At 47.8% G+C, this 18,637-nt stretch overlaps 1 protein-coding gene and 1 long non-coding RNA gene across 4 annotated transcripts in view; one reads left to right on the forward strand and one right to left on the reverse strand.

Moving 5' to 3' along the window:
* The window catches only part of LOC138351312 (uncharacterized), a 52,851-nt gene that overhangs the window by 23,980 nt on the left and 10,234 nt on the right, over nt 1-18,637 (reverse strand). Inside the window, exon 3 of the long non-coding RNA XR_011222406.1 lies at nt 14,738-14,987. This is a non-coding gene — a long non-coding RNA (uncharacterized lncRNA). The remainder of the gene's footprint in view (nt 1-14,737; nt 14,988-18,637) is intronic.
* The window catches only part of LOC123763287 (titin homolog), a 60,214-nt gene that overhangs the window by 17,891 nt on the left and 23,686 nt on the right, over nt 1-18,637 (forward strand). For all 3 annotated transcript variants that reach the window (XM_045750417.2, XM_045750418.2, XM_045750422.2), the window contains exons 3-4: nt 15,853-15,972; nt 16,593-17,168. In XM_045750417.2, the coding sequence (XP_045606373.2) occupies nt 15,853-15,972; nt 16,593-17,168 (696 nt within the window). The remainder of the gene's footprint in view (nt 1-15,852; nt 15,973-16,592; nt 17,169-18,637) is intronic.

Consider the following 18,637-nt stretch of genomic DNA (forward strand, 5'->3'; position numbering starts at 1 on the left):
GTGGCGGCGAGGCAGGGTGGTGGCGGCGAGGCAGGGTGGTGGCGGCGAGGCAGGGTGGTGGCGGCGAGGCAGGGTGGTGGCGAGGCAGGGTGGTGGCGGCGAGGCAGGGTGGTGGCGAGGCAGGGTGGTGGCGGCGAGGCAGGGTGGTGGCGAGGCAGGGTGGTGGCGGCGAGGCAGGGTGGTGGCGGCGAGGCAGGGTGGTGGTGGCGAGGCAGGGTGGTGGCGGCGAGGCAGGGTGGTGGCGGCGAGGCAGGGTGGTGGCGGCGAGGCAGGGTGGTGGCGGCGAGGCAGGGTGGTGGCGGCGAGGCAGGGTGGTGGTGGCGAGGCAGGGTGGTGGCGGCGAGGCAGGGTGGTGGCGGCGGCGAGGCAGGGTGGTGGCGGCGAGGCAGGGTGGTGGCGGCGAGGCAGGGTGGTGGCGGGGGGCGGCGAGGCAGGGTGGTGGCGGCGAGGCAGGGTGGTGGCGGCGAGGCAGGGTGGTGACGGGGGCGGCGAGGCAGGGTGGTGGTGGGGGCGGCGAGGCAGGGTGGTGGTGGGGGGCGGCGAGGCAGGGTGGTGGTGGGGGGCGGCGAGGCAGGGTGGCGGCGATGTAGGGTGGTGGTGGGGGCGGCGACCGAGGAACAACTGATAATGGTGCTTACCTAACATTGACTAATGCCCACGGAAGACATCTCCCGTCACGCAGGGTGCAGTTGCACCTCCACAGATCTCCAGTATCAGCTCTTGATACTGGTAATGGCTCAAAAGGGCCACCACTTACGGGCTATTCATGCCCGTGCCACCTTTTGGGTGGCTTAATCTTCATCAATCAATCAATCGACTAATGGGGAACGAGGTCTAGCTCTGCGCCCCGTTGTACCTACAGCGTTTTATTAATTTAACTCCATTAACGTACAAAATATTTGTCGTATCTGGCTTTGAAGTGTAGGATGGAGGTGGCTTCCGCGACCTCCTCTTTCCGTGCATTTCACTTGCTGACCGCTCGTGCAGCGTACCAGTATTTCCCTACATTTCCAGCTTCCACCTAAGGTCCATTGTTCTACTTTCCCCAAGTTTCAATAGAGGTTGTCCTTTTCCTCTTTGTCTATTCCTCTCAATATCTCTTATGTTGTGATCATGTCCCCTCTGTTGCTTCTCTCCTCTAAGGCCCAGAGATTTAATTATTTTAACCAATCCTCTGGCTATAATCTTGTTACAAACATCTGAACTTTTTCAGTCTTGGTTTTACGAGTCACAAGGTCTTAGGATTCCAGGTCTTAGGTAGGTTGGGCTCGGAAGCCCAAGTGTTTATTTAGGCTTTAAATACAATGTTTGCCAGCGTCTCATATGCTGGCAATGTTACCGTTTAAGTGTGCCTCTTGTTAGAGGTGGAATTTTATCTACTATCAAATCTTTATTTCTTCCAGATTCCTGTAATTACCTTTTTATTCTCCCGTTCCCGTCTTCATTAGCTTACACTTATTGGAACTGAACTCTAACGACCATTTGTCTGTCCAGTTCTGGAGTTAGAGGGTCTTCCTATAACTATTCTCCTCGGTGTTTACTCCCCTACATTAGCTTTACGTCACCTGTCATCATTGACATGTACGTGGTCAGTCGCTCGGGTCAGTCACACAGATCAGGGCCAGCAGTGGCGCGAGCCTCGGGTACCCCGCGGGTCACACTACTACCTCACTTTGGACCCTTCATGTTGACTCTTGCACTTACTCCCTTACTCGTGTCTTCTCCGTTATCCCAACTTCTTTCTCCGTGTTACAAGTCCATCAATCATGACAGTGTCGGATGCTTTTTGGCAATCTAGGATAATGCAGTCTACCCAGCCATCTTTTTCCTAACTTATTTTGGTAACTCTGTCATAGAACTCGAAAAGTTTGTCATTTAGGGTACGGGCGGTGAGGGAGGAGCAGGTGGTAGTGATGGAGAAGAGGTCGGTGGAGGTGGTGGTGCTGGTGGAGGTGGTGGTGCTGGTGGAGGTGGTGGTGCTGGTGGAGGTGGTGGTGCTGGTGGAGGTGGTGGTGCTGGTGGTGGTGGTGGTGCTGGTGGAGGTGGTGGTGGTGAAGGAGAAGCGGCTGCCACCAGCCCGCCCCCATGACGTCAACAAGCCAGCTTTTCCCCGTGTGGATATTTTATTTTTAGAACTTTTGCAGAGAGAACCGGGGCACCATACCCGCCACCTGGCTCCTCTCTCTCTCCATCACCTGCAGCCAGCCAGAGTCGGTCCAGGGACCCAGCCACTATACAATGCACGCCACAAACTGCCTGACGCGTAAAGACTTGCTATAGGCGTCTTGAGTACATAATGGCTCCCACGGAGACACTCAAGATGACCGAGGAGAGGCTCAGAGACACATTGCCACCGCTCCTACTAACCCATACAATCCTTACATGCCCAGGAACATGAGAACAATTCTTGGCGAGTTGACTCAGTGAACCGGAAAGTGAAGAAGTAATGTAGCCACCTGGTGCTGTACAGTGTTGCAGCCTCCAGCACGCTTGGCATCTCTCCCAGGCTCCAACACACCTCCTTAAAGTACACATACTTACAGGACAATCTTCTTCATCCTCACATATGCGCTATTTGGAAGACAATTACCACAAAGAAGCCAGAGCTAACGTTTATGGTTCACAATATTAAAGAAAACTGGCAAGGAGACCCCCCCCCCCTCCCCCCCCCCGCAGCTGGCTAAGAGGCGCGAGCCTACACCAAGTTCTTGCTGTAAGCTCCGACACACTCATAGCTCCACGCAGTCATGACGGGATAACAATGTTGAACACCACTGAACAGAACAGTATACAAAAGATGAATCTATAACAGTAGTAGTCCAAAGGCCCGAGTAGAAGGGTAAGAGAGGAAGTAGAATCCCAGACCTGATAGAGAGAGAGAGGAGAGTGTGTGTGTGTGTGTGTGTGTGTAGGGTATGTCATCCCTAATCTATAGGTAAACCTGCCTAACTCGACTTAACCTAACAATTTGAGCTAATCTAAGCTTAACCTAACAATTTGAACTAACCTAACCTAACAACCAAACCTAACTGAAACAGAACATTTTTGTGTTAGCGCGCAGGAGATGAGTGACGTCACTATTACGTCACAGATCAGGTGGGAACAGGTGTTGACCATAGTGGAGAGAGGGGCTCGGGGCGCGCCCCAACCTTAGGGAAACAACTCTCACACAAAAAAAAATATGTGCTGAGGAATAAACAAACAAACTCGGACTACGCACCCGCGGGTGGAAATCAAACAAACAAATGCAATATAATGTAAACAATCATTAGGGAAGCAAGTAAACAAGAACAGCCGGTGTATTAAACAAGGGGTACAACGAGGCAAAATAAAGAGGTTAGGACAAAATTTATGCCACCGAACAAATCCTTGTGTAAATCCACAAGGGCCGTGACGAGGATTCGAACCTGCATCCGAGAGCATCCTAGACGCTCCCTTAATCGACTGAGCTCATTTGGGTACTCTGTTTCCACCTGTGTCCCCTATCTACCCTGTCGATTCTTCTTAGAATTTTGTAGGTCGTGATCATGTCTCCCCGAGCTCTCCTGTCTTCCAGCGACGTAAGGTGCATTTCACGCAGCCTCTCCTCTTAACTGGAGCCTCTTAGTTCTGCGACAAGCCTAGTGGCATACCTCTGCACTTTTTCCAGCTTAGTCCTGTGCTTGACAAGGTACGGGCTCCATGCTGGACGACGCATACTCCAGGATTGGTCTTACATATGCAAATACAAATATTTATTCAGGTAAAGTACATACATACAAGGTGAAATACAAAAGTTGATGGATTTATAGAGCTAGTACATACAATGCCTAAAGCCACTATTACGCAAAGCGTTTCGGGCAGGAAAAACACTAAGACTAAAACTTAATACTAATCGAGATTTAAATAACATTATTGCCAACAGCATTTGGTGTTCCCAGGCGGTCACCCATCCAAGTACTAACCAAATACAAATGCGATATACAAGGTTCTGAATGATTCCTTACACAGGTTCCTGAAGGCTGTTCTGATATTAGCCAGCCTCGCATACGCCGCACATGTTATTCTTTTTATGTGGGCTTCAGGAGACAGGTTTGGCGTGATATAAACTCCTAGACCTTTGGTGGACCTTCCTGGCTGGTGCTCGGTACATAAACAACCAGTGTTGCCAGGTAAAGCAGAAGGCAGTCTAGCAGAGTCGCCACACGTTCCACAGCTTCCTTCATTCTCTAGCTGGCTGGCTGGCTGGCCTCAGCACCCACCAATGTTTGGCCCGACACCAAGGCCGCTTATAAACAAACAATTTCTTCTGTATAAAACACTGATCATAAATCATTCTTTTATAATGCTCCATAATCGGAGCTTGTCGAGCAAATTACCAACCGAGAGTGGCAGCCACTGCCGTCTTAGTAACCTCGGCCAAAGTTTTGGCGTCAACCAAGGTGATTCGCAGCATTCTTTATCGCCTTGCATACCTTCCATATCTATAATTTTTCTTAATTTCTGTTTCAGGTTCAGATATATTCGTAGAACAGTAAAAATTGTCGGTCACGGTTCCTTAAAACCTCAACCGATGACGTCTGCTACCTTGGCAACGCTATATGCAACTTGAAACAAAGGAATAACGCCAGCTAAGAGAATACAGTAAACACAGTAAAGTGGAATAGTTCCAGCACTAAAGGAACCACTTGCAGAACAAGTATAAGTTGTAAATGCGTCTAAACTCTGTTTATAAAACCAAGAACATAAAATACAGAACAGTGCGAAAAGCCTATTGGGCCACGAGAGGCAACTTCTATTTATACCCTAACTAAACTTAATCCAGTGTTACCCGGTAACACCTGTTACTGGATTGACCAATTACCCGTTACCCGGTAATTTGTTAAAATATCAACACCCGTTTACCAACCAGTATTTACCCAGGTCTTTTCTGTATCTAAACTTATACCATTTGTATAAATTCTTTTGTGTTCTAGTTTTAATATAACAAGTATACTATTAATATTCCATTTGTCATTCCCTCTAATCCGTATGTGTGTTTAATCCCTTTAATCCGTATGTGTGTTTAATCCCTTTAATCCGTATGTGTGTTTAATCCCTTTAATCCGTATGTGTGTTTAATCCCTTTAATCCGTATGTGTGTTTAATCCCTTTAATCCGTATGTGTGTTTAATCCCTTTAATCCGTATGTGTGTTTAATCCCTTTAATCCGTATGTGTGTTTAATCAGTCTCCACCTTAAGTTTCAGGTTTGTAGAGAACTTGAGCTTTCTTCACCGCTTCCTTGGGAATATTTATAAACCCTCCACCAACTTTATCTTCCATCTCTGGTCACGTTTATGTGGATTGATCGACACTCCACAGTACTGTCCCCGCAACACAATAACATATCTAGATGTGCTTTACAATGGTCAGGATAAAGCCGAGGGGCCCCTTAAAATATTTTTTTGGGCACTCTTAGATTAAAAATAAACTTCACGAATTGCACAATTTAAAAAAAGGTACAATACAAGATGTTCAAGTATTTATTAAAAGGTAATGAATGAGAAGCTGACAAATTCACTAAATATAAACAGGCATCCAAAATAATGTCTCACAGGTTATTAGTGCACACAAATACCCCCCTCCCTTAAGTCTCCAAAGGCTCCATATCAGACCAAATCCATACAACCGATATATTTATATTAATAAATTTTGCTCTAGATCCGTCTATCGATTTCTAATAATAATCTCTGCGCACATTTAAATGACTCAAAATCAAGGAGGTGAATCATCTGTCCAATAAGCTCACTGGATTAAAATAATACACCATGTTGTCCCATAGAGGCTTCACCAGGCCCCATATATCGTGTCAAAGACGCTATTCATGATGATGGGTACACGCAGGAAACAGCGCCCTCTTCTCTGGCTGCTCATTCATTTGAAACACTTGAGGAGTATCGGAACGCTTGTATCGTGACGTACCTTTCAGCGGCAGTATTCGTTCATGGCAACCTAAGACTCTAACCACTCAGGAGTATTAACACTGCCTGTGTGGTCAATTTATCCCTGTCACCACCTTGACAGGTCGGTAATCCTACTATCCAGGGACGGTGTTCGATCTTACGAGGGATCAAGAGGCTGGGCATCGTACCTTCACTCCGTCATATCCCAACCCTTTATCCTCGTATTCCTTCCAAGTGCCATATAGTCAAATTGACTTGCCTTCTCATCCATCATTTGGTCACCACTTGGTCCGGGAGACATCTCCCGTCACGCAGGGTGCAGTTGCGCCTCCACAGATCTCCAGTATCATCTTTTGATACTGGTAATGGCTCGAAAGGGCCACCACTTACGGGCTATTCATGCCCGTGCCACCTCTTGGGTGGCTTAATCTTCATCAATCAATCAATCACCTTCTCATCATAATTAGTACGTCGCTGCCATAGGAAGAATCAAAACGACAGCGCGTCATTACGAGACAGACCAAGCATTAGCACAAAATTTAACTGCCGGCGGAGACTCCGTTTTGTAAAGACAGAAAGGCTGCCTGTGGAATTGGATCTGTTTACGGAGTGTCCAAAGTGCGGTCGTAAACACGGGGAAATTATTGCTCCACAATTTTCCACTCATGACTCGCGTGAGGAAGGGGTGGTTGGCCGGCGAGGAAGCCTACGTCAGGCTACTCGAGCCTTTCCTGCTGGTGCTGCCGCTGTATCTCCCCCCCCCCCACCCCATCCCATCCCCTCGGCCTCGATCCCTCCCTAGACTGAGGGCGCGGCTGACGTAGGTGTGCAGTGCGAGTATGTGTGGTGTGCCAGGCGTCCGCCTTCCCCAGCCCCGCCACCACAGTCGATTGGACCACGGTGAAAAAGATTGTAATATTTTGAGCATGGACGCAGGTGGTGGTGCCGGCGGAAAGTGCCAGGAGTGCCCCTACCACCCAAGGGAGGTGCCAGGAGTGCCCCTACCACCCATGGGAGGCACGTACACACCTCTGGTACCTGCCTCAGCCACTCGTAAACTCTCACATCAAGGCAGCATTATTCTAATATTTCTAACGAACCACCCTTGTGTCACCTATCTAGTCAAGAGTGGTCTAATTTACTGGCATATTTACAGATGTGCACCTTTACCCTAAATAAAAGGACTTCATACTAATTTCCAATTCACGAACTTTTTTTTGATATACTCAATGATCTGACCTCGACGCGCTGTTCATTTGTCATCAACACGTAACAATGTGTCACGAAACCAATTGTCGTTCACGCAAGGTCACAGCCTCCCTCCCCCCCCCTCAGGCGAACCTTGCCAAACTATGTTGATGTAATGTAGATTCAGCCTTTCCCATACGTTGGTTTAACGTTTCTGGAACGTATATTTCTCGTTACACTGAACAAAATACCCGTGAACAAGGCTAATTCAACGCCGAATCACCATTATCTACGTTGCTTCAGCATTGAATTAACGTTGATAGCGTTGAATGAACGTGGAAGCCAAAGTTATTCTAAGATAGTGTAGCCAAAGCTTCCCTGTGGCTACCACTGGACGGAGTGTACACACACACACACTACGTACAACACCAACCTGCTAGAATTGATCTAGTCAAGTGACAAGATAAAGCACGAGTATCGCCCACACCGCCACGGCTCGGTGGGGACAACATTCAGGACTGGCACAGATTCGACGCCGAATAAACGTCAACGGAAATTTAAGTTGGCGTTGATGATAAATCTGCGTGGAACCAACGCGGCTCTTGGATACTGCGTCCTCTGGGACCCCCCCCACCACCTGTCCTCGCTCTAAACGTTCCTGTATATGTAAGGCAGGTGTTGTCACCTACACGGGCAGGGGAGGGGGGGGGGGTGATGTTGTCACCCGCCCAGGACTGGGTGGGTGACAACATCTGCAACACCCAGGCCACCCCCCCCCCTCCCATATTTGTTAAAAATCTAATATTGACTCCTTAAGCATCAACATCTTAATATTGATTGATGTTAAGCAATATGTTTGGGTACGTGGATTTAATTTTATTCAAATTAATAGTAACGAAGAAATTAGAAAAAGTTTATCCTAAATACAACCTGTAACAACATCCACTCTCGACTCCATGGCACCAGCATGACCAGGCGTTATCAAACAATTACGTCTTCACTTACGAAACCTGTACATCTTTTTCTCGATAATGTTGGTCTAGTCTGTATTTATTAAACAGTCTACAAGCTTCAACAGTTCTCAGCCGAATGTTGTTGCCGTTATGAACAGCTTTGTAACTCTTTAAAACAGTTTAATAAACACAAACCAAGCTTCAATTATTGATGATGTACCGGTTTCGTAAGTGGACACTTAAATGCTTGATAAATCCTGGGGCTAGATTCACGAAGCAGTTACGCAAGCACTTACGAACCTGTACATCTTTTCTCAATCTTTGGCGGCTTTGTTTACAATTATTAAATAGTTAATGAGCTCCGAAGCACCAGGAGGCTGCTTATAACAATAGTTGATTGGCAAGTTTTCATGCTTGTAAACTGTTTAATAAATGTAACCAAAGCCGTCAAAGATTGTGGAAAGATGTACACGTTCGTAAGTACTTGCGTAACTGCTTTGTGAATCTGGCCCCTGGTCCCGAGATCATTAAAATGAATGGTTTAGGAAGTACATTAAACTGAGCGACAACAAGCACTTAGCAAGACAGTCAAGTGAAGGTGGGAGGGAAGAGGGGGAGCCGCTCCCTATAACACCATCACAGATGGAAACTTAATAGTTTTATTGACGTCCAGAGGGCAGCACTGGCCAGTGTTGACCCTCGCATCACTCCCTTAATGGAGTGATTTAAGCAATTTTGGGTTCGGGGAGACTTCCTCTTTTCTTTACTACCGCCATATTATTCCAAGAGATGCATGGCATTCTAGAAATGTTAGATTTCCGACTGTGCGTCTGTGGTGAAATTTATTTTGCTGTTAACGGTCTGTAAGCTTATTTTCACTTGCATAAATATCCCCCTATGAAACTCCACATTTATTGCCTGAGGAAGACCCGTAGCATATTCGTCGATTAGGTTGGTGTCGGGCTTCTGCTCTACCAACCCCGGGACACAGCCCGTTCCCGTAAACAAAAGGTCAAATGCACGGTGACCCGGCCGCCAAATTATGAAAACCCACTTTACACAAGCCTCACAACCGATGACGTATGTACTTCCCTCGTATGTACTTCGTTGACGACCTCTGCTTCAATCCCAAGCCTCTAACCCAAGTACTACACACACAATCGCCAACAGAACCTAAACACTTAACATCTAAGCCCAACTATACATTGATTTTTATTGTATAATAATATTAATTTATACGAGAACAAACCTATTTTTTACCCCATGTTAAAATTGACGAATGCGTCTCTGGGCAATAATAATAAAACTATCGGGGAAAGTGGCAAGCCATTACGATTATATAGCACTGGGAGGGGGTCAGGATAAGGATTTGGGATGGGACGGGGGGAAAGGAATAGTGCCCAACCACTTGGACGGTCGGGGATTGAACGCCGATCTGCATGAAGCGAGACCGTCGGTCTACCGTCCAGCCCAAGTGGTGCTGCTCTAACAAGCCTGGTCTGAGGACGGGTTGAAAGTGTAGATTATGCACAGTAAGGACGGAGGAGGAGACAGCCTAGTGGGTACAGTATTACATGAGCGGCGACGGTTCGACAACGAATCAACGTCCTCTACGTCATATCAACGTTGAATCAACATAAGAGGACGTTAGTCCGTTGTCGAACCGATCAAATGGGCATGTTTTGCCTGCTGGTGTGTGACGCAAGTGGAGGTAAACCAGGGCCTAGTGTTAATGGGTCACCTCCAAGCTTAATTAATGAACCATAACCCTCAACATGAACCCACAACACAACGTTTGTGTTGTAGGGGACGATGGCGGGGCCGAGTGTAGTTATAGAACCTTAATCCTTAACACTGATTCCTTAAGGGGCACGAGAGCGCTAGAGGAATGCCTCTTCAACACACCTGCCTCACAATATTTAAACACACACCTCAACTTCTGCAGTAATCATAAATTATTTAACATCAAACTGCCTACAGAAGTTATCCGACTGCCAAGCAGAGAGCCGGATGGTGATGTGCTGGATAGGAGAGTGCGCCAAGCAGAGGGATGGTGGTGATGTGCTAGATATTAGAGTGTGGGAGAGCGCCAAGCAGAGGGCCGGATGGTGATGATGTGTTGGGTCATACTGCAGGAGGGTGCCAAACAGAAGGTCACCGGATATGACACGCATACTATTTTAGGACAGAAAGAGTGACAGATGTGCCAGTGTTTATTAACACACTTAGAGGCAGACGTTCAGAGTTATGGGTTTAAATAGCGCGCATCCTGGTTATGTTGATGCATCATCAACAGAACCAGGAGGCTCTTGAAACCCGGCATAGTTTGCTGTTACTGCTACTGTTCCTTGATCCTACCGGTATATATAAATAGTCAAAAGATAATTTCAATATAAAAATAACTCACTGCACACCCTGAAATTACCGTATACCGACACGTGCTCAGGTGACGTTTAATTGATTGGAGTATGGCTGCTCACCTCCGTCTGTCACCTAACTTATGTAAGGAGACTCTGGCAGGCGATGAGTCACAATAACGTGGCTAAAGTATGTTGACCAGACCACACTCTAGAAGGTGAAGGGACGACGACGTTTCGGTCCGTCCTGGACCATTCTCAAGTCGATGGATGACTTGAGAATGACATCGACTTTAGAATGGTCCAGGACGGACCGAAACGTCGTCGTCCCTTCACCTTCTAGTGTAAGGAGACTCTTCTCTTGATGCCGCAATGCACCATAGCTAAATCAGCGGTGATCTTACTAGATGCCTGCATCATCGGAATCTTTGATTGGCTGCCGACTCACTATCACTCAAGAGGTTACAGTGACTCACACTTCCGTGCACGGCCTGGCAGTGTCTTCGGACTATGCAATGACAATTTACATTTATAGCGACAACTCTACATCATGTAGTAGTGACGCACACCCACTTTCCCTACACTCATACCCAGGAAGGAACCCCACTCCTCACCCAGAGGCGACCCAGCTCACCTGAGCAGAGTGGAGCCGGAACTCCAGGACCCAATATTGCCTGGGGGGCTGATATTCTCCTGTCCAGTGCTCACCGTCTCATCTAATCCTTAGTCTAATTTCACTACTGTGTACTGTACTTTGTATTCCTAGAGGGAGGGGAAACCCGAGGACTATCTTAAGTCCACTGTCTCACCAAGCCGGGACTACAACGTCACGCTATTCACGGGTGATGACACCGTGAGGACCTGTAGCACTCCTGGCCTTCTAATCTGATGTTTAGTGCCTCAACAACCGCCGCCGCCAGGATTACCACCACCTTGACGTAGTCTCTCCCAAGACCAATGCATCAGCCCTTACACCTTCAGGTACCCTGTAAACCACTTTTCAGACGGTGTTACCCATCTGATGACCTTAAAGTGTAATAGCACATCTCCAGCTAAGCATAATTATGCAAGAAACCGAATAATGCAACATTAATACTGAAACGCCTCAAGAAGCTAATGTTATTTAATAACAGCCGGTCCTCGTCAACCAACCCGTCCTCGGATCAAGTCCATTCCAGCGGTCGACCCTACAGACGCATTTAAAAATTTTTACATGCTGTTCATTCAAAACGGAAATTTTCTCATAAATATTATAATAAATTAGCATAGTGTGCATATATATAGGCAAAGGTTAGGTCAGGTCAGGTGTTTAGGTTCTGTTGGCGATTATTTGTATATGTAGTACGTGGGTAAAGCATTTACAGCGTTGTGGTTCGAACAAAATTCGTCAGAAGCATATGTTCCGGAAGTGTTAGAACGAAATCAGTTGAGAGTCTTGTGTAATCCGTTTTTCATTCATAAATAGTGGGGTTTGGAGGGTGCATGAAATGGACTTTGGGTCTTTTGAGGCCAGTCCTCATCAACAAAAGGCCAAATGCTCGATCATCCAGCCGCCAAACACCCTGATTATGAATGAAAACCAGCTTATACACTACTGAACTGATTGCGTTAGATTATTCCTCGAACCGTGCTTCGCTGACGACCTCTGTTCGAACCACAATTAAGTGCTTCACCCACGATATGAAAATACAAATAAACGCAAACTGAACCGAAACAAATAACAATCTACGCCTAACTAAATAGAACTTAAACATATTAATTTATGGGAATAAACCTATTTTTAATAAACAAAAATTGATAAATTCTCATACACAATTATCCTCGATGACCGACATGCGAAACAAAAATATACATCAATTATCCGAGGACACCTGATACCACCTACATGTGTACGTAGCACACGTCTGCTAAGCACTCCTTAAGACGTACATAAGGTTGACTCCAGTGCTCACACTGGGCATGTAACACCACCAGAATCATCCATCGGATCGTAACATAGCCTCAAGGGCGATCCCTCATTGTTTAACTTCCTGCTGACTGACAGGGTGACGTTTGCTTAGCCATGGGGACGTCTCGCCCTCCAATGACGAGGACGCTGTCAGCTGGTCTGGCGTTTACGGTGCTGGTGGACCATCCATTGGTTGGTGTCGCCCTGGTGGACGTGCTGCATGTGGAGCTGTCGGACCTGGTGGGCATCCAGCTGCTTCAGGGCCACCGTGCTATGGTCAAGTTCCGCCTCCAGGCTGCCTTTCAGGCGTTTCTCGAGCGGTGTGAGGGGCGTGTTTACCCTCTCCCTGATACTGCTGGCACCGTTAAGGTAGTGAATCTTAGTGTCACCTTGACGTCTGTGACGGTGCATGGTGCCCCCCTTCGAATTTCAGGACGACTTTTTAACCTCCTGTTTCGAACGGTTTGGGGCTGTGTTAAGTGTTCGATGGAATAAGGTCGTTGCTGGGCACTGTGTTGGTATGCTTGACGGCTCCCGCACCCTGACGATGTCGCTGAAGTGTAGTGTACCGTCATCGATGTCCGTGTTGGGTTACACGCTCCACTGCCAGTACCGGGGTCAACCGCGCACCTGTTATCGGTGTGGTCACGAAGGTCATCTGGCTGCAGCGTGCGACGTGGGAGCAACTGGTCGGGTGCATGTTCTTCGTGCGGAGGATTTTCCGCCCCTGTTGCGTTCGGACGGTGTGGGTGCTGTGCCTGAGGCGCCTGACTGCCTGTCTGCTGCTCCGCCTGTTGGGGCGAGTTCTCTGGCCCGTGCGACACGTCGGGTGACTGCTATAGCCCCTGGGGTTGTTGAGCTGGTGTGTGAGGGTGACGGGGCGTCGCCTGCGCTGCGTGTAGTGAAGGATGTCCCAGTGGAGGTTCATGTCCCGCCCCCGCCTGTGGATGTGGTAACGGCTCCCGTGGACGCGGGTTCTGCTGTTTTGGAGGGGGTGCTTCGGCAAGGTGAGGTGCCTGCCGTGCCTGTGTGTGTTAACGACTGTAGTTCTGCTCTTTCCATTCCTTTGCAGAAGCGTGCACGTCGGTGTTCTGAGGCTGTTTCCGTGGATGATGTAGACAGTGTGGGTGATGTGGCCTCTGTGGACTCTTCGGACGGTGCGGGTGTGGCCTGTGTGGATGTAACGTTGGTGGCCGTGCCTGCGGAGGGGCCTGCTGGGCGTGGTGTGGTGCAACCTGTCTCGAAGCGTTCGCAGCGGGCTCGGAGTGTGTCTCCCCTTCGTGGTGTGCCTTGGGAGGAGGTGGGGGAGTATGGTGCTCAGCTGGCGTCCCCCGCCGTGGATGATGGTGCTGTGCGGGGCTCCGAAGTTGCTACCTGTGTCCCCCTTCCTGTGTCACCTACTGTTGGATCCCCGCAGTGGGGGGTTGTCCCTGATGATCGGGACCTCGTCGTGATGTTGCGGAAAGATGTGCGCCGGGGGGCCTCGGCTCCTGTGCCCTGTGGTGGGGTCGCTGCCGCGCCTGCATCCCCTGCTGTTCCCCCTCCTTCATTGCCCCGGTCTGGTGGTTGCCTAGTCCCGTCTGCTGGGGTCGTGCCCTGTGAGGGTCCGGAGTTGGGCCCTTATTGGGATGCCCGGGTGCTTCCGATCCCATGGTGCTCGTCTACTATCTGGGTATCGTCTAAGAAGGTGTTTGTTTATAGGGTGCCGGATAGGATGTCTCAGCCGAGGGTACTGCCTGATGGCCGGCTGCCCGCCGACCTGTGGGTGATTTGGGAAGCGTACTGCTTGCGCTTTCCGATACGCAAGTTTCCGGAGAAGTATTAGTTCCCATCTTGCACACACGGCTATGCCGTGCCTGGATCAGCTGCCGCCGTGACCACGACTCCCCGCCCCCCGGTGCGGGGAGTCTCCCTCTAACGTTCGCCTCTGTTTTCGTCGCCACTCCTCTCTCTACGGCCCATCACATCTACCGCTTTTGACTTTCTTCTCCTCCTCACCATCAACGCGTCTCCATACATCTGTCCTGGTGCAGTCATTGGGAGGGTTACCCCTTCATGCAAACTGCACCTATTCTCAAGAAGAAGAAGAAGAACTTCCTGCCTCTACTTGTGTTCCTCCTAGGGACTCCCTAGACTATTGGCTCTGCCTTCGAACAATCTTAAGGCGACCGTTCCTCACTAAAGCGACACAATGCAGTCTCCCAGATTCGGTGCGCCAGCCAATACAAGTACCTTTGTTCAATTCACCTACACCTTCAAACTACTGGACGACTCGGGGCACCAAGAGTGACAAGGGTACCAAATGCCCTACCTTACCTCAGAGTCTGTAGTGGTTAACAACAACCAAGTCTCCTTGCGGCTTCCTTACCTGTACCCTTGGCTGCCTGGTGACGGACAAGACTACACGTTGCTTGGGACACAAGTCCGCAGATAATGCCGATGGTGCGAGGTCGGTGGCCATCACTTTCTCTCGCCTGTGCTGTTCAAGTTGAGCTCGGCGAATCCCAGATCTGTCTACGCTCCCCTAATTTCCAATTCTGGCGGCGTACAACATGCACTCTAGAGCTCCGCCTGGATGTTCCTTGCTATCGTCGAGGTTTGTCTCTGGTATCAGCATTCTGCAAAGAGACGACTGAGTTAGTCTTCTATGTTCGTGAGGTCAACGTGATGTAACTCTCGGGAAGGCTGGCTTGTAGCACATCGACACCTCCCTCTCGAGCCAGTTGACCCAGGGTCGATCCCCTATTGGTCCACCCTTTCTGCAGTCACGCAATCGGCGTGAGAGTACCGAAAGGGTGTTGTTGGCTCATTCAGTCTTAATCAACGGCGCCTGTCGACCGTTATCATAGAAAACGAAGTATTTATGTGCGGGTATGACTTGTCAATGACAGAGACGTGTTCCTTGATGCACACGTGGTAGTTGTAGACACCTCTACATCATGTTGAAGAGGGGAGATACACCATATTGTATTAACACCTCTACTGTTGTAATGGACAAAGTTAAGAGTAAGTATTACCTAGCGAGTCAAGCCCTACAACACCCAACACATGGTGGGTGACAGGAGTGTTCAATATGTTCACACGTCGAGGTGAGGTAAAAGCCGATATATATTATGTACTTGAACTCGTGTGTAATATGTTCATTGTCATTAATAATACCTTTATATTACAGAGTTATTGCTAGAGGTTCATGCCCCGCTCCCACCTCTCCCACAACAAAGAAAGGCATGATCCAGGCTGCCCCTTTTAAAGTCCAAAATCATAACGTATGGTAATTATAACCTCTCCTCCCATAGATCACTTAATACCTCCTGCAAGTCAAATGTCAGTGTATATGGGAGTCATTATAAATATCCCCATGAGAATAATAAATGGCATCAGTATGCCAGGTATATACATGCCCCTGATCTCCACCCCCCTCCCTCCCACACCCCATACCCACCGTGTGTGGCATGACCCTGATGTGGTATTCTCCCCCTGCAGGTGACAACCCTTCCTACACAGAGTGCCGGCCACACATAGATGCCACCATCCGCAACCTGGCAGCCAAGGCCATTGTCGCCGGGGAGGTCCCTCCGTCCACCCTCAGTAGTGATGACTATGGTACGACCACTCCCAAACCCTAGAGCTGCACACCTCTCTTGATCACTGCTGTAGGAGTAGTAGTAGTAGTAGTAGTAGTAGGGAGTCTGTTGTGATGGTAGTGTTGTTAGTGATGGTGGGGGGTGTTATGATGGTGTTGTTAGTGATGGTGGGGGGTGTTATGAGTGATGATGGGGGTGTTGTTAGTGATGGTAGGGATGGTAGGGATATGTAAGTGATGGTGGGGGTGTAGTTAGTGATACTGGAGCGTTGTCATTGTTGATGGAGCGTTGTTATACTTGCTACGGGTTTCCCAAATCCAACTTCTCTGCTTATATTGGGTCTCCTAATTCCACTCTGGGGATGCGTCGTAGTTTCCCGTTCCCTTCCAGGCTTTCACAAAGAAATTGAATTTGTTTTTGGAACTAGAATATTGATATTACATACAATGACAGTTATTCTGAAAGCATATTGCATGCTAGAAATGCCATTCATCTAATTCACACAAAAAATAAGTAGCTGACGTACATATTTTCCTAGGAAGACATAAACTAGTAATTCACGTATAACAGGATGAATCAAGTTGTTCATTCCTTTGATAAGCTCATCTGGTAACTCGTTAAACTTTTCCCCCGCCTCAGAGGGAGTTACAGTTTCTGAGGGCCCTGCCCAAGATGTACCACCTGTCGAAAGCAGCGAAGTATCTCCAGAAGAAAATCCCGAGGTAGCATCCGAGCCTGCGGAACCACCAGCACCCGAAGAATCCCCGCCACCTGAAGAAGTCCCGTCACCTTCGGTGCCTGAAGAATCCCTGGCGCCTGAAGAACCTCCGGTCGTAGCAGGAGAAAAATTTGCAAAACGAAAAGAGAGTAGAGTGACTGAAACTGCTGAACCAGAGGAGCCTTCAACTGACGAAGTGAAGGACGAAGGCCCCGCAGCAGAGGAGCTCGTTGAGGCCCCAGCACCAAAGGTCATTGAGGCCCCAGCAGCAAAGGTCGTGGAGGCCCCAGCAGCAAAGGTCGTTGAGGCCCCAGCAGCAAAGGTCGTGGAGGCCCCAGCAGCAAAGGTCATTGAGGCCCCAGCAGCAAAGGTCGTTAAGGCCCCAGAAGCAAAGGTCGTGGAGGCCCCAGCAGCAAAGGTCGTGGAGGCCCCAGCAGCAAAGGTCGTGGAGGCCCCAGCAGCAAAGGTCGTGGAGGCCCCAGCAGCGAAGGTCTCAGGTAGGATGAGTCCCATAGTGTTACAATGGTCTTGGCTGATTGACTCCAGTGAAGCTTCACGTGCTGTGTAGAAGTATTATAAAGCTAATTTCGTGGCCCGGATGTATTTATCTAACTTGTGTGGCATTAGTATTTTGACCTCATCATCTGTAGACATACATACAAGCACCATTTCGCTATAATTTATCATTGTATTATCTATTCTTTGGCACCATTAACCCTTAAGAGTATATCTTGCGTTAAAACATTTACGTTTTCACCATCGAAATTTATGAGAATTGGGTTCTGCTTATAAATTCCTTTTATTAGGAAGATTTGACATTTCTTTGGCTATAATTACCAAATAAAAAAAAATAATGGTTTTATATTAAATATAAGTCATTGATTCGATGAATTTTTAGAGCAGGTTGCATCATTGTGCAAAAACATAATTATACACAATAATTCAACTCGATAGTTCTTGTTAAATATATTTTTAGTTTACCACATTTATTTGCACTCCCCTAATTCCTATACAAAAAAAGCAAAAAACGAGAATTTATGGGGTAATTTTTTCTAAAAAATTATGGCCGTAATTTATCAGAATTAAAAGTAATTTTCAGAATCGTCTGAATTATGGGGTCTGGCACTGCTCGGGTACCGGGGAAAATTGATTCCTGCTCTTGTCGTACAAGCTGGTGACATGCATTCACCATGTTTCCGACTGACTCAGTACCCCATGGGTCTGCGTCCTCAAAGCATAGCTCTTTCTAGACTTTAATCCAATATATCCACAGTCATTCACTAAGTTAATGTTTATAATTAAGATTATTTTCTAGTTTTCCTAAAATAGCGCTGTACATTTTCTAGTATGGCTTGATTTACATAATGGCACAGAACATTATTACAGCAAATAATAATTAGCTGAATATAGAGGATCAATAATAATTTGCATAATTGGATTGAAGTTCGGTCAGCGCATAAAATTTCGTTGCCTAAACTGTTACTGTTTTGACTCAGCAGTGTTACTGAAACATGGAAGATGTTCCAATAATGTCACATCGTCTGGTCACTTAAGAATAACTCACAAAAGTAACTTTAGGATGCTGGTCTGCTGGAAAATCTCTGAATTACACTTGCAATGACTATATAAATGTTAAGATACTTGCTTCTCTTGTAATGGTTCGAAACTTTGAAATGCGCCGAATATCCTAAGCTAAATTCCTCCCAGATTGGTCTCTTTTTGTATGCCCTGTGAAGATCTTGGAACTGATCCATAGACACTAGGGTGGCCAACAGGCTGGCGGTGTCGTGTCTTCCTTAGAAGGGTGCTGCAGTAAAGACTGCTGTCTGTAAAACGTTGGAGATGAGAGTTTAATCTTGAGAAGAACATGCATTTTCACTCTCTTTCTCTTTCTCTCTGGCTTTTGGGCTGCGACTGATCCGGATGTAAACCTCGGCCCATTTTGAATTGCAGCAGAAGCGAACTT

Source organism: Procambarus clarkii, chromosome 49 (genome assembly GCF_040958095.1).
Source record: "Procambarus clarkii isolate CNS0578487 chromosome 49, FALCON_Pclarkii_2.0, whole genome shotgun sequence".
Lineage (NCBI taxonomy): Eukaryota > Metazoa > Arthropoda > Malacostraca > Decapoda > Cambaridae > Procambarus > Procambarus clarkii.